The sequence below is a fragment of the Prunus persica genome, chromosome G8 (genome assembly GCF_000346465.2).
Source record: "Prunus persica cultivar Lovell chromosome G8, Prunus_persica_NCBIv2, whole genome shotgun sequence".
NCBI classification, from domain to species: Eukaryota; Viridiplantae; Streptophyta; class Magnoliopsida; order Rosales; family Rosaceae; genus Prunus; species Prunus persica.
The window spans coordinates 1,850,185-1,866,607 of NC_034016.1; the positions used below are offsets into that span (position 1 = coordinate 1,850,185).

At 38.6% G+C, this 16,423-nt stretch overlaps 1 protein-coding gene across 3 annotated transcripts; it reads left to right on the forward strand.

Annotated features, from left to right (window-relative positions):
* Positions 3,792–10,359, forward strand: LOC18768122 (protein LAZ1 homolog 1). 3 transcript variants are annotated; one of them, XM_020570677.1, is made up of 10 exons: positions 3,792–3,931; positions 4,402–4,518; positions 4,894–5,378; positions 5,514–5,570; positions 6,469–6,577; positions 6,835–7,019; positions 7,117–7,205; positions 7,506–7,761; positions 9,174–9,419; positions 9,510–10,359. In XM_020570677.1, the coding sequence occupies exons 3-10, from the start codon at positions 5,163–5,165 to the stop codon at positions 9,804–9,806; spliced, it is 1,455 nt and encodes a 484-aa protein (XP_020426266.1). In that variant the 5' UTR covers positions 3,792–3,931; positions 4,402–4,518; positions 4,894–5,162; the 3' UTR covers positions 9,807–10,359. The 3 variants fall into 3 exon arrangements, with proteins under 3 accessions (XP_020426266.1, XP_020426267.1, XP_007199808.1); XM_020570678.1 differs by lacking the exon at positions 4,402–4,518 and having other exon boundaries at positions 4,852–5,378; XM_007199746.2 differs by lacking the exon at positions 4,402–4,518.

A 16,423-nucleotide genomic window follows, 5' to 3' on the forward strand; every position in this document is an offset into this window, starting at 1 on the left:
TTATTTGTCACACATTAGACCGGATATTGCATATGCATTAAGTGTTGTGAGTTAGTTTATGCATAATCCAAGTGAAGTCCATATGAGTGCAATGATGAGAATTTTGCGTTATCTGAAATATGCTCATGTGAAAGGTCTTATGTTTCTTTTTAGGCATAGACACTTTGGGATTGTAGGATATATAGACTCTGATTGGGGTGGCAAATGTTTCAGCCGAAGATCCACTTCTGGGTATTTTACCTTTGTAGGAGGAAATCTAGTTACATGGCATAGTAAAAAACAGAAAGTGGTTGCTAAAGGGACTATGCAACTTTATTGTGATTATCAGTCAATGATTAAAATTGCAGAGAATCCGGTAGCATGATAGTACCAAGAATGTGGAGATAGATTGTAATTTTGTGTATGAAAAATTGAAGACTACAGAGCTAGCAAATATTCTGACAAAAGCCGTATCTAGTCAAGCATTCCATGATTCACTTGTCAAGTTGGGCATTAGAAATGTATATGCACCACATTAAGGGAGAGTGTTGATGTAAATCATGTAATTATTTTTAATTAGGAATTTTAATCCCGTATAATTATAGGATTCCTGTATTAGATGAGGAGTAATGCTACTCTTACCACATTTGTATACCACATTCTCATACCATCTTATGTGGCAGATGAAGTGGACAACTACATCAATTAAAAAGTGTCAATAAATCATAAAAGAAAAGAAAATGTTAAATTAATTTAATTGATGTGGTTGTTCACCTCATTTGCCACATAAGGTGGTATGAAAATGTGGTATACAAATGTGGTAAGAGTAGCATTATTCATTAGATAATATTGTAATTACTTTCCTATTTATTGTATACTTGTACATATATAAATTCTCTCATAGCAAGATGAAAAAATCACTCTGAATTATTCTACCCTAGTATTTTAAATCTTTTTAATTGGCGGGGATGTGCCAGGGAAGTTCCAATGAGGAGACCTGAAGTCCTAAGAGCAAGCCCAGCGCAGGACCCAACCCGGGGGAAAGGGCCCCTAGGCGAGCCCGAAGCCGCTCCAGCGCGAGGAAGACAGCCTGGGCAGCTGCTGGGTCCCACGAGCCCGAGCAGGCCCAAGGGCAACTTCAGCCTGGTCTTGAGCCCGAGTTGGATGACATCATGGTGACGTCAGCGAACGTAATTCACGCACCAACGGTAAAAAAAAATTAAACTCCGCGCGCTGACGTCAGCCCTGACAGCACCCAACGGGCAACTGCCATGTGTCGCCATAGGGACGCTCCGTTGGTTTTTTTCCAGAAATCCGACGGTCCTCGTTTTTTTTGCTAAAAAAATTGCAAAAAAATTCTGAAAAATTCTGAAATTTTTTTTAAAAAATACCAAAAAATTCGGTATTTTTTCCCTATAAATACCTAACCATTTTATTTACTTTCCAATCAAAATCTTCATACAATTCTTCTCCATCCCCAATATTTTTTACTCTCCACTCACATTATTCACTTTCCTCACCAATTCTCCATACAAACTATTCTCCTTCCAATATTTCTTACTCTTCACTCACATTTTTCACTTCTCACACCAATTCTCCATACAAACTCTTCTCCTTCCAATATTTTTTACCCTCCACTCACATTTTTCTACTACTTTCCATTTGTATAAAAAAAAAACAAACAAACAAATGGCATCTTCTGTCGAAACCGGGGGCTCGTGGTCAACTCAGGAAGATATTGCGTTGTGTCACTCTTGGGTGAACATTAGTCATGATCCTATCACGGGCAATGAGATGAAGTTCCATCATATGTGGAGCAAAATTCATGGAGAATTTTGTCAAAGATCGGGTTCCATTTGGACCGAAATGGCTTTGTCTAGTAGATGGAAACTTCTAAACAAAGAGTTAGGGAAATGGAGAAATGCCTTGACAAAAGCAAGGGAGAACATTCGGAGCGGTCAAAATCTTTCCGATGAGGTAAAATATTTTTAATTGCCATTTTAATCAATTTAATGTAACTTTTTTTTTTTATTGCATATTCTATTTCTTTTTGTTGCACAATGTTTATTTTATTTTTGCATTTCCTAATTGGCTTTATTTATTTACATAATCAATTTTATTCTTGCATTTCAAAATAGTTTATAATTTCATGCATAATCTTTATTTTTGTTTTTGCATTTTCAATTTGTCTATATTTATTTACATAATCAATTTTATTCTTGCATTTCAAAATAGTTTATAATTTCTCGCATTGTATATTTTTTTAATGCACTTCCAATTATTTATTTTGAATAGATCATACAAGCACAAATGTGGTTCGGTGCCACGGGGCAAGGGAAAAAAAGTTTTGTGCATTTCCAATGTTGGGAAATTGTCAAGGATTGTTCCAGATTCAAAATTATTCCTACCGCACCTCCGGCTGTGTTGCATGAGACGTCGCTCCACGAATCGCCATCAACCGATTCGCCATTGGACTCCCCAATGGAAACGAAGTCACCACTCCCACGTCCGCCGAGACTTATTGGGAGAAAGGCGGCAAAGGCCAAGAGAGGGGCCACTTCGAACATTGATTGTGTTCAATTATTCGAGCAAATAGCTAAGAACAACTCTCTAAGATTTGAGAGAGATGAAGCGGACAAGGCACGATTGGAAGCCTTTGTAATTGAAAAGCAACATGCAAAAGAAAAAGACGATGATGAGAGAGAGATGAAAATCATGGCCATGGATACGAGCCATATGTCTCCTGAAACAAAGGCCTATTGGAAGCATAAACGAAGGGATGTAATGAGAAGAAAACTTTCCATGACGACGGACCTAGCAATACGGATTGGCTAAATGATGAAAACCATTAGATTGTATTGTTGTATTTTTTTATAATTGTTGTATTTTTTTTTAAATTGTTGTATTATCCTTTAATTTGTTGTATTGTTTCTTTTTTATTCAATCAAAAAAGCATTCTATAATTGGACTATTTATTAAAAAAATTTGAGCATTCCTCACAAAGATTAATTAAAAACAAACATTCATTTATTGCAAACAACACACAAAACAAACCATACATAAAAGCATAATAATAAAAAAGACCTCGCAATAATTCCACAAAATACCACACACAAAAACAAAGCATAATTAAAAACAAAGCATAATTCCAAACAAAGTACGAATCTATCTGACATGGGACACGTGGCACAATTTTAGAGGGTGAAAATTTTATCGGAAATATGAGATTATAATTTTTATTAATGAATATCCGAAAATTTTATCTGGAATAAGATACGTGGCAACCGAGATTCTCATCCGAAAATCTTATCCGAAAATTTAATTACAAAAGATTATCAAAATTAATGATTTAAAGTATAAAAAAATAGGAAATAAAGTACAATGAATAGTAATTGCCCTATACTTGCCCTTGACTTTGCCCTCATGGGTGGAACCACAAATAGCAAGGCTGACACTATTCACGTGAATAGTGGCAGCCCTTGCTTGCCCTTGCCTTAGACTTAGCCCTCATGGGTGGAGTTGCTCTAAACCCTCAGAAAGTCCAGAACTGACGTGGATGCCTGGTCTGAGATATTGCCACGTCCACTTGCTTGCGTGGAAATTAAGTTACCCTTTCTTGATTCAACGTTATCCATCTCGAAACGACAGGCAAATAGCTTACGCACGAAACGACAATCCACGAAGCCGTTTGATCGCTTAAGCAGGATCACCTGGACCCGCATCATTCAGAGGTAATGTTGTTACAACAATAGGTCACCGCCTTGTGGCTTTTACGTTTATTTCTTTTTTAATATTAAATGAAAAAATAAAAAACTAATGCTAGGATAGTCTTCCCCAACCGCCGAAGCAAAAAGGAAAAACGTCTTCTTTTTCGAACGAGTTATAATTTGTTTCTTTCGACTTTATCGGAAATTAATCACTCTCAAATTTCCCGGGAAAATCCCGAGCTCAGGTTCGTACCCTAAGACCTCATTTCAATTGTCTTTGCTTAAATCTTTTCTTCTTTTCTTTATTGTTTTCAAGAATTGGTTCTATTTCTGGCCCATATTCAATTCTTTCGCATAGGTTAATCATCTCCTCTGTCATTGATGTTTTAGGGTTCTTCCTTTGATTTTTAGTGAAGAATGTGCTATTTATTCTTATTGATTGCTGTTGTTTGTAATTCTGCTTCTGGAAGTTAGGTTCTGGTGGAACTAAGTTGTTTGGGTTTGGCTGACAAAGAAAAAGTGATTTTCATTATTTTACTTGGATGTTTAGCTTTATATTCAATGATTGGTTAGTAGAATGTGTTAATGCTTCATGCTTAAATTGTGATACTGATGATGAGTATATGGATCACTGTGTTTTGTATTGATTAGATGTATGTTATAGGTCTGTTAAGTGTATTAATTGTAGAAACTGACTTCTATAGTGCTGATAAAGTGCAAGGTGTTTCATTTAAGCTCCACAATTTTTGGTCCAAGCCTTGACAAAAGGAGTGAGCATGGGGTTGGGCGAACCTGACTAACCCGAATTCAACCCACATTTTGGGCAAATCTAGTAAGGATAATTGAGCTAACAAATTTATAATTTTCTTAACCCAAACAAAAAGTTGGCAAACATGTTAACTGGGTTTGCATGGTGCTTGTAAGGAAGAGATATCATGATGTCAGACATTTATGTCAAAAAGAAGCATTTTCAGCTTTGATAATGCACTATATTGGAGGTAGTTTATGTATTACATCATGAGTTAAAAGGATAGCTATTCATTATTATAAAGATTTTCTTCCTATTATATGCTGTTGTTTTAATTTTCACATTAATTAAATGTTTCCTTTTCTCATTGGAGATTTTGTTTTATTTACCCGGGCTTCTTCTTTTATGTCCTGATAGCAAACATTCGCATATGGCTTAGATTGTATGCTTGTACTGCAGAATATCTTCAAGGAGCTGTTTAGCAGGCAAGAAGGTGGCTGGCTTTTCTCTATTGTGACACCATAATTTTTTGCCAGGAGCAGTTTTCTTAAAGAGAGGAGAAGAGGACCCCTGAAGGGAAGGGCTGATGAATTCATCTTGGACAAAATAGATCACTTAAGTGATGTGAAAGCTCAAATAAAGTCTAACAAAAAAAAAACCGATAAAGCACGTTTGGTTCAGTGACTCTTCAAAGTTAACTTCACCATATAGTCCAAGACCTGGATTCAATGGGATGGAGGGGCATTTTATGCTCTTCCTTTTTCTTTTTATCCATGGTCGAGGCCTCCAGCAGATTAGGAGAAATGTGGTCACTTAACCTTGGTGCTGAATCAGCAGCAGCCTTCAGCTGGCCAATCCTCAGTGCTAGCATATTCGTACTTGTTGCTCTTCTTCTCTCCATGTACCTTATCTTCGAACATTTAGCTGCTTATAATCAGCCAGAGGTCTAATCTTGTTCCTCTTGTTATTTGTCAAAGAAAAAAAAAAAGTGAAATTTTGTTTTGCTTCTATCTAAAGATAACTTTGATTCATCTTTTGTGGTGACATATCTTTTTTCTTCTCCTTTTATCTATTTTCAGGAGCAGAAGTTTCTGATTGGTCTCATTCTAATGGTTCCTGTTTATGCACTGGAATCGGTACGACACACTACGTTCTGTGATCACATTCTTCAGTTGTATGCTAGTTTTACTTGTAACTCTATATGAGTTATAACTATTTATATTGTGATGGATCACACTTTCTTTTAAATATATTTAGTAAAGCGTAGAAACACATGAGTATATATAAATGCAGTTCAAGGGCTGTTTTAAATGAAGGCGTTTTACTACTTTACCCTTCTCAATTAGTTAGAGAATAGTTACAAATTTAGTATGAAACAGACTAAGAGGAAAATCAGATTGGAACATGATGCTCATCCCAAAAACATGCTATTTACATAGTTATTAGTATTGATATGGAGCTCAAATGAATGTGCATTCCTCTGGAACGCTAAATGGGAGTATACCAAGAGGTCATGTTTCCTTGTGCGGATAAAACAAACTGTAGCATGCCAGATATTTTGATAAGTATATGGATTCAATATATTAGTTAGATATTGACAACTTGTCGAAATGACAGATGGAGAATTTGGATGTATTTAATTTCTTTTGCTAGATTAGGTTATTACCCATTTTATAGATAAGTGAGTTTAATTTCTACTTCTTGTTAAAAACGGAGATAATTTGGCAAAGTTTCTCAAAGGAAGGAACTAAACTTTTAGTTCAAATCCTAGAGTTATGACAGTTATAAGATTTCTGCATAGATGGGCCCTTTGTCTACAATTCTTTAAGAATTTTAGTTCATGAAATCTGTTCTTATTGTGGAAACTATATGATAGAAGTAAGATTTCTGCATACAGTTGATCCTTTTGTTTTTCTTAGTATCTGACTGCTTTTATTCTATCAAGTATCCAGTTCGTACTGCTTCCCTTTTCATTAGTACTTACCATTTGATGGATTAGTAATATATTGCGCATGATAACACTTTTCGCTGTAGTTTTTGTCGCTGTTGGACTCAAATGCTGCCTTCAACTGCGAAGCAATTCGGGACTGCTATGAAGCTTTTGCATTATATTGTTTCGAGCGATACCTGATTGCCTGCTTAGGTATGTAACGGAAATGTGAATGTTGAATCCTCTGTGATTATGAAGTACTTACTACCACACACAGTGGTTTGAATCAGTATTCTTTTTTTCCTAAAAGTACTGTTCTTGTGTGCGCAGTCTGTATGCATTCATGCAAACTTATATATTGATAAGTAATATTCCAATAGATGAGTAGTTAACCAGGTTTGTTGAACATCTTTAATAACATAAAGCTTGAAAAAAATCCTTGTTGTGGACAAATATTTTTCTATGTTAAGGTGGTGAGAAGAGGACAATTGAATTTATGGAGAGTCAGAGCGTACTCGATTCCAGTACACCTCTTTTGAAAGATGCTTACGCTTATGGAGTTGTAGAGCATCCCTTCCCACTAAATTGCCTCATAGGTGACTGGCCTCTTGGTCCCACATTCTACCATGCTGTGAAAGTGGGCATCGTTCAGTATGTATGTACTCATTTCCTGCTGAAACTTTATTTCAATCGTTTTATTTCCTTCTAAGTTTTCAGCCTTATTTGGTCTTCTCTGACACATTATTTTCCAGATGATACTGAAATTGATCTGCGCTTTGCTCGCAATGATTCTTGAGACTTTTGGTGTTTATGGAGAAGGGAAATTTGACTGGAGATATGGGTAATATATTTTCTTTTGTATCATTTAGGTCTTAAAGCTAACCGTTACAAGTAGATAAATCTTTATGCCTGCTTAGATGACAGGTTGAGTATGTCTTATGTATTGATGCTTGATGCACACACGCACAGACACTTACACATACTGACACTTTCTTGAGCACAGAAGTTTTTGTGCGTGCTTAGGATGACTTGTTGGCAGCTGTGATTTTATTACATTTCGCTTTTAATGATGGACTTGTTTCTTTTGTATTTCTCATTATATATATATATATTGTTCTGACTTAGTTTTGTTTGCTTGCAGCTATCCTTACTTGGCAGTTGTTCTTAATTTTAGTCAGACGTGGGCCCTATATTGCCTTGTGCAGTTTTACTCTGTTATTAAAGACAAATTACAACCCATTAAACCATTAGCGAAGTTTCTGACTTTCAAGTCAATTGTGTTCTTGACATGGTGGCAAGGCATCGCTGTTGCATTTCTTTTCTCTATGGGTGCCTTCAAAGGGTCTTTGGCTCAAGAGCTGAAAACGCGCATACAAGACTATATCATATGCATAGAGGTGAGTAATTTAACCAACCATTTACATGTACTGTTAAATTGTATTGTGTTTGATGTTGTAGGGCATGAAGGCCTGATACATCTTTAACAATTTGACGTGCAAACGTAAGTGAATTGAAATTGAAAGCGTCAAATTAGTTTTGAAAGGAAGTAGATAAATTAATTAGTTGGACCAATGTTTTGGATGATCAGAAGAAACCCAGGATCTCATTGGAGATCAAGTTTATCCCTTAGGTGGGTAGTTCTAAGTTATTGCACTATAAAGTAGACTCTACTTAAATTGTAATCATACCATGTTCCTTTTAAGGAAAACAATGGAAGAACCTCCTTTTTGTTACTGTCAGAGTAAAATCCTGAAGTTCTTAAAAGAAATAGAAAAACCAAAGGTTATCGTTTATAACAAGATGTTAAGAAGCTCTTGTATAGAACCCAAAAACCCTAACTAAATTAAATTCTATCTTTCAAAATAATCAGCAGTCCAAAATAACTGAGGAAGAACATAAAAAAAGTATGTAATTAAAATATTCAGCTACAGTACTATGAACAATTAATAGAGCTGTGTGTGAAGAATGACTGGAAAATTGTGTACACTTTTCTAATAAAAGTTTTAAATTCTGGTTCACCATTATTTTATGAGAACTTTGAGTCAAATATTAAACAATTGTTTTGAACTGGAAATAAAATGACTTTGGTGACTTAAGCATACTAAGCTTATTCCAGTTGTGGCCAAAGTTTAGCTTGAAATCTAACGAATCTTGGTGTTCAAGGTTGTTTGGTTTTGAAGGATGCATAAACGAGAATCAAGTGTAAAACACTTCTCAATCTGTGTAGCCATTTGCAAATATTTGGAAAACGGCATTTTCAGATGATGACTGTAGAATTTGAATTTGAATTTGAATTTGAATATATCTAGAAATAGATTCTCTGTTCGTTATAATGATCTGTATATTTAAGATCATTAGTAAGTCAATAGGAAAATTCAGTGATTAGTTTTATGTTAGTGGTTTTCAATATTATATCTTATTTTTTGTTAGGTTATTTGATCAAAGGTGTGGGTCAATCTTAAAAGCTGAACAATAAAAGTTCAATCTCATTTCCCTTAATCTTAAAGTTGGAGAATTACAGTTATCCATTGTTAGTAATAAAAAACATAAGTATCTTCTTTAGGACCCACTTGTTAAATATTTAGATACTGGAGGAATTGAATAAATTACTATGGTTATGTTTCCAAAAATTATTCAACAATTACTCCGATTTTATGTGTATAATAGTTTATGATACATGAGTCAAGTTTTCTGAATAGGTTCTATGTGTACCTGTTTGTTGTAAGTTCTGGTTGATGTTCAGTACATAGAAACTTTTCCAAATATGATCCTAAGTTCAAAGGGTTGTGATTTCAAACTTGTCAAACAGATGGGTGTGGCTGCTGTGGTTCACCTTTATGTCTTTCCAGCAGTACCTTACAAACGAGGAGAAAGATGTGTGCGTAATGTTGCTGTGATGACTGACTATGCATCATTGGGAGCACCTCCTGATCCAGAGGAGGTACGTGATTGTGAAAGAACAACCAGAGTGCATCTGGCACGGCATGATGAGAGAGAAAAGCGCTTGAATTTCCCCCAAAGTGTTCGTGATGTGATTTTTGGAAGCAGTGAAATTGTGAGAAGTTAACCCTAATAACTTACTTTTTCATTTAAAACTCTTTTCTGGACTTTATCGTCACTTTTATGTTCTCATTTGTTGTTTCAGATTGTTGATGACATGAAGTATACAGTTTCCCATGTGGTAGAACCAGTCGAAAGAGGATTTGCAAAGATAAATAAAACCTTGCATCAGATATCTGAGAATGTGAAACGCCACGAGGAGCAGAGGAAGAGCATAAAGGATGATAGTTACGTTATCCCCTTGAATTCATGGAATAGAGAATTTTCTGAAGTTCGTGACAATCTTGTTGAAGGGAGTATCAGTGACAGTGGTTTGTCTAGTGGGAGGAGACAGCAGTCCCAGTCTAAAGCTTCAACATCTCGGAATAGAGCATGGAGATGATGTTAACAAAAGTGTATGTAAGACCATCACCGGAGTAACTTGTAAATGGTGTCGTGAGTTCAACGTGATTTTAGAAGACGTTGATATACATTAGCTGGCCAGAAGAGCTGGTGGTTTATGGAGCTAACTCGTCAACAAAAACAAATATTCATGAATTTTGGCATCAAGAAGGAATCTTCTTTATCAAGAAAGGATTGTTTTTTATGTGCACAGTACAGAATGGCGGAGCGATGGACAGAGCTAATACCACTTTGTCTATGTGAACGCTAGGCCACATAACGATTTGAGTATAAGCAATGGAAATAAAATTTAATTTTGGCAGAAGCTATTCTAGTACAGGATGTGTTATGATAGCCTGTTTCATCTCTCTCTTGAGACGTGCTTTCTTCAGAAAACTACATTTGATTAGGCCAGACTCACTACCTTCTATATTGTAAATTTAGTAGAAAGGGATCCTTGTGCTCGTTATAATTTGGTTATCAAATTGCATTGTGTTTATTTTGGGTGTGTAGAGCATTATCCCAAGTCAAAATTGTTTCTGTCTTTCCTTTCAGATCTTGTCTCATTTAACAATTTGTTACTTATTTTGAAAGCGTGGGTGATGAGATAAGATTAAGATGGGTTCACCGGACCGGTTTCCTCTAATGTAACAACAACAAAAAAAACCTTTGATTTTCATTATTGATGTCTGTTTTATTTATAAAAAAAAAAGTTTATCTCAAGAATAATTTATCGCCATTTATTGAGAAATGTAAAAATAAATTAAAAAAACTATATGTTCCTTAAAAAAAAGTTAAAGCAGAAAAAGTTAGAATAAAAAAAATACTATGGGCCTTCTCTTCAGATTCAGACCGGGAAGAAAATATATGGGCCTTTGCCCCCTTTCGCTAGGGTAAATTTGTCTTTGCACGTCATAAAATTGGGGAGCTAGGGTTTTGTTTATGTCTCTCTATAAATAAGACTGCGAAAGCACTCTTGTAGAACTTAACACTCTGTTATTTTGTATGTATTTTGCTTCTCAGCCTCTCTTCGTCTCTCGCTCTCTGAGTTGATGTGTCTCTGTGTTTTATATTTGAGGCAGTGATGAAGAACTGAGGAAGTCATGCACCACTCTGATGATTTTAATCAATCTGTGCTGATAACCTTCTTCATACCCATTGATTCTGAGCCTCCTTTTTTTCCTTATTAATTTTCAGTTCCTGTTTTTCAATTTTACTTGTTTTTCTTTTCAAGTTTTAGGAATTTATGCTTTATTTGAATCCAAAATTAGAAGGGTATTTTGAATTCATCCCATCTTTTTATTTGGGATTGAATATCGGAATTGGAGGGACCAAGTGATGGGATCTTTTGATCTAACCATGATGCGGACCGTACAGCTCTTTGCTAATGGGGATGAAAATTTGGTGTCTGATGGTTCCTTCTTTAACCCTTAATTTTATTTATTTTTAGTTTTTATATGTAACCATTTTCAGGGAATTTATTTAGGGTTTCTTCCACTAAATTTTACAAAAAATAATAACGCTTTTGCTAACACTCACAGTCAACTGAAGTCAATTTAATTAACAAATTGTTAGAATGTTGGGCCTAAAAATTTTCAACCCTCAATTTGCTTAATTTCAGTTCATTAATCCTTTAGCTCCAGATCACCCTTATGAGTATCAATTGGCAAACAAATTGAGTGGAAGGAGCTGCTTTTTTTTTTTGGGTCAGGTTCTGGGTTGGCTCTTAACCAAGATTGACCCGACATGTGTCCGCTCCTACGTATTGGTGATGACATTATTCCATATATGAGAAGAAATAATCAATTGGGTTTTTAATTCTCGAGGTTCCTAATTTTTACCTCGTGTTGCAATTGATTGCAATTAACTCTACAAGTGTTGTGTTGAATTGAGTTTCAATTAATAACATGTCAAGTGGATTTGAATTAAAAAAATGCATATTTTGAAAATTTTCTCTATTTAAAATTAAAAAATTACAAAGATCTTTTAAAAAATGTGTTTGAAAAAATGTATTTTACGTAGCAGCAAATACAAAATGTGTTTACACCACTACATTTTCGAATCTCTGAATTTTTTAAATAAATAAAAAATATCTATCTTATAACACTTAAGTTAATTTGATGAAACTAATAAAATCATATAATAGAATAATAAGTCCAAAGTTTTACCATCATACAAAGTTAATGGTAACTTTTAAATTGTTACATTAATATATATTATATATTTAGTACTTAAAAACCTAATCAAAAGCACCTCTGGCGTGCTCTTCAGTAAAACATCTAAGTACTTTTCTACGTAAGTAATTTCTGGACAAGATCTAAATTTAGTTCAAGTTATCTGTTAGGCTTAATAATTCCCACTCAAAAATGGCACCAATGTATGCACGGGATGACTTTTCGGAGTCTTCCTTCCGTGCGGTCTTAGACTTGATCGAAACAAGCAAAAAACAATCGCAAGAGTAAGAACACAATAAGAACGCTTAGCAAGTTTGGGAGAATATATACTTGTATTGCTACTCAATGCTTTACAAGTTGTGAGGTGAGGATTCACAATGTGACATCCTCCTTATATACATTCCTTATCCCACCTACCATCATGGTAGTTGGCTAAGATAGGGAATGTGGTTCGGCACGTATTTCGCCAACTTAGTTATATTATATCTTCGGCAGGTGACTACCTTCGGAAGACGTCTTGCTTCGGAAGGGTGAGTACCTGCAAAAGGACGCGTTCGGTAAGTCCTTGGGGTACCAGTGTGGTACCGGCCGAAGGCTCTCCGATGCTTTAGTAAGTACGATTTTAGTAATGTTAACTGACAGATCAATCGGTAGCGTACCGTTAGTTCTCATTTCTTCCTTTTGGGGATAGGGGTCTCCTTATATAGGCCTTGGGAGGTGTGCACTGTGCTCATATTTCCGATGTGGGACTGTGGACGCGGATTGTGAGCATGACACGTGTTCGGTAGTAAAAGGGTCAAGATAGACGGCTTCGGTAGGCAGCATGCCGAAGGGTTTCTGCGATCAATATCGATCTTGTTCACGTGTTCGGTGGTCATAGGTCGTTTGTTTCCGGTATAAACAGTAGTCCCCCAAGTTCTCTTCCGAAGGTCCTTCGGAAAGGAATTTAGTTCTCTACTGCGGTTCGGAGGTTGACCTAGGACTCGAGGGGTCGTCGATGCTGAGAGGCGAGATGGCAGAGAGACGCTTCGTCTTCCATGCCTGGCATGCAGTCAGCGGCGCCATTCGTCGGGTGACACGTGGCCAGCAAAAGCATGTCTGACGGCGCATTAAAGAGTCGTTTAGTCTCCCGAGGCGTACCGTTACAGCTCTCTCCCTATAAATAGAGGTAGCTCCGGTCGTAAGGCTCACTTTGCAATTGTGAGTTGACGCGATAGCTCTGTGCGGGCGATTTTCGAAGAGAGTGAACGGCAATCAAGGCGATTTTTACAGCGGTTCTCGGCATACATGGCACATCTACCAACTACTGTCACCAACCGTAGTCTACCTACTACTGTACAACGAATCTGGACATGTGGGCCAAGAGGTCTAGCATGATCAATCCAACAGGTTGGGCCTTGAACATGCGGGCCGTGACATTCTCCCCCACCTAATCCGGTAACGTCCTCGTTGCCGCGGTAGATCCGTCTCGTTCGAATGCTTCGATGATGTCCTTGTACTTCCACAAGGACTCTTCTTTCTCCCAATTGCCTTCGGACTCTGGTAGGCCCTTCCATTTGACAAAGTACTCAAAGTACCTCGGTACACCCTTGCGTCGTACCTCTCGCTTGGCCATGACGCACTCAACCTCCCTGTCAAATGAAGTCACTATCAAAGGTGGAGCTCATTGAGACTCTCCACGACTTGGCTCCTCGGGGTCGGCATGGTAGGGCTTGAGATTGCTCACGTGGAACACCGGATGAATCTTCAATCGAGGTGGTAGTTCCACACGGTAAGCAGCTCTTCCCACTGATCGGATGATAGGAAATGGACCCTCATATCTCCTCAACAACGCCTTGTGCAATCTTCTAGTGGACTTGTGTTGAGAAGGGTTGAGCTTCACAAAGACCAAATCACCTGGTTGGAACACAACGTCCCGTCGATGCTTGTCCGCCCATTTCTTCATCTTCTGAGTTGCCTTTTCCAATTGAGCCCGAGCCAGCTTATTAGTCACCTGCCACTCCTTGGTTGTCTTGTATGCAGCACGGCTACTCCCCTTGTAGCCTGACACCACTGTGTTCGGTGTTATAGGTTGTTGTCCTGTTGCCAACTCAAAAGGACTTGACCCTGTCGACTCCGACCGCTGCAAGTTGTATGAGAATTGAGCAATATCCAACAACTTTGTCCAATCTCGCTGGTTGGCACTCACATAGTGCCTCAAGTATAGCTCTAATAGCCCATTCACCCTCTCCGTCTGACCGTCTGTCTGTGGGTGAAAGCTGGTAGAGAAGTTCAACTGTGAGCCAAGTAGCCTGAAGAGCTCCGTCCAAAGTTTACCAGTGAAGCGAGTGTCACGGTCACTGATAATACTCTTGGGGATCCCCCAATACTTCACCACATGCTTCAGAAACAAGCGTGCAGCTTCCTCCGCATTGCAATCTGCCGGTGCGGGGATGAAGGTAGCATACTTGGTGAACCTGTCGACCACCACCAAAATTGAGCCACACCCTTCCGACTTGGGTAGACTCACAATGAAGTCAATGGACAAACTCTCCCATGGTCTGGTTGGAACAAGAAGTGGCTCTAGCAACCCACCCGGCTGCTTCTGCAATGTCTTGTCTTGTTGGCATACAAGGCAAGTCCACACGAACGAGTCTACATCTTCCCGCATCTATGGCCAATAGTAAGCTTCACTCATCAAGGCTAATATCCGATGGGTGCCCGGATGTCCCGCCCACTTCGAGTCATGACACTCCTTCAGTAGCTCTCGCCTCAGATTGTCCCACCTTGGAACATAGATCCTCTTCCCTGTTGCATAGAGAACCCCCTCATGGAGCCAAAATCTTCTTGTCTTCCCATCTTTGACAAGCTCCAACAGACTTTTGGCTTGGGGATCATGCAACAAGCCCTCTCGTATCCTCTGCATGAGAGAACTCTGGGGTTGTGTGACAGCTGCTAGTACAGCCTTCCTGCTTAAGGCATCGGCAACGACATTTGTCTTTCCTTGCTTGTACTCCAGTTTGTAGTCGAACTCCGCCAAGAAGTCTTGCCACCTAGCCTACTTGGGTGACAACTTTTGTTGGGACTGAAAGTAGCTTGTGGCAATATTGTCAGTCTTGACCACGAACTGAGAACCAAGTAAGTAATGCCTCCAAGTCCGCAAGCAGTGCACTACGGCTGTCATCTCCTTCTCTTGAATGGTATACCTCCGCTCCGTGTCATTGAGCTTCCGACTCTCGAAAGCCAATGGGTGTCCATCCTGCATGAGTACACCACCAATAGCAAAATCTGATGCATCAGTGTGTACCTCAAAAGATTTGCTAAGATCCGGAAGTCTCAGCACTGGTTCCTCCATAAGAGCCCTCTTCAACTCATCGAAGGCATGCTGGCATCGGGGTGTCTACTCCCACGTCTTGTTCTTCTTTAGCAAATCCGTCAAGGGGGCGGCTATGGCTGAATATCCCTTGATGAACCTGCGATAGTAGTTCACCAATCCAAGGAAAGACCGCAACTCAGGTACCTTGATTGGTGGTTCCCACTCTTGAATGGCTCGCACCTTACCCTCCTCCATGAGCAATTGTCCTCCTCGTATCTTGTGACCAAGGAACTCGACCTCTTCTTGGACAAATGAGCACTTCTCCCTCTTCACATAGAGCTGGTTCTCCCTTAGAACTTGGAAGACCTTCTGCAAATGCTCAAGGTGTTCCTCCAAAGAATTACTGTACACCACAATATCATCTATGTAAACCACAACAAACTTGTCCAAGAAAGGATGGAACACCTTGTTCATAAGAGTGCAAAATGTTGCAGGGGCATTAGTCAAGCCGAACGGCATGACAAGAAACTCATAAGACCCATATCTCGTCACGCATGCGGTCTTTGATTCATCTCCCGGTGCGATCCTCACTTGATAGTATCCCGAGCGCAAGTCCAACTCGGTGAAGTACTTCGCTCCTCCCAACTAATCAAACAAATCTGCAATAAAAGGGATCGGATACTTGTTTTTTATGGTCACCTTGTTTAGCGCCCTGTAGTCGATGCACAACCTCAGAGTTCCCTCCCTCTTCTTCTGGAAAAGAACTGGGGCACCATAAGGGGCCTTGGACTGTTGAATGTACCCAGCGTCCAACAACTGCTTCAACTGCTTCCTCAATTCCTCTAACTCAAGAGGTGCCATCTGGTACGGCGCTTTGGCAGGGGGTTTGGCACCCGGTTCCAACTCAATGGCATGATCCACCTCTCTCCTAGGTGGTAAGGTTTTGGGCAACTCCTTGGGCATGATATCTGCAAACTCCTTAAGGATTGTCTCCACAGCTTTCGGGACTGGTTGGACTTCTTTCTCAACTATATCCACCTTCATAGTTGCAAGAAACGTCGGTTCGCCCTTATTCCAAGACTTGGAAAATTGCATGGCTGACAAAAGCTTCGTCTTGCTTTGTTGCCTTACTACTGGCACCATGCATGG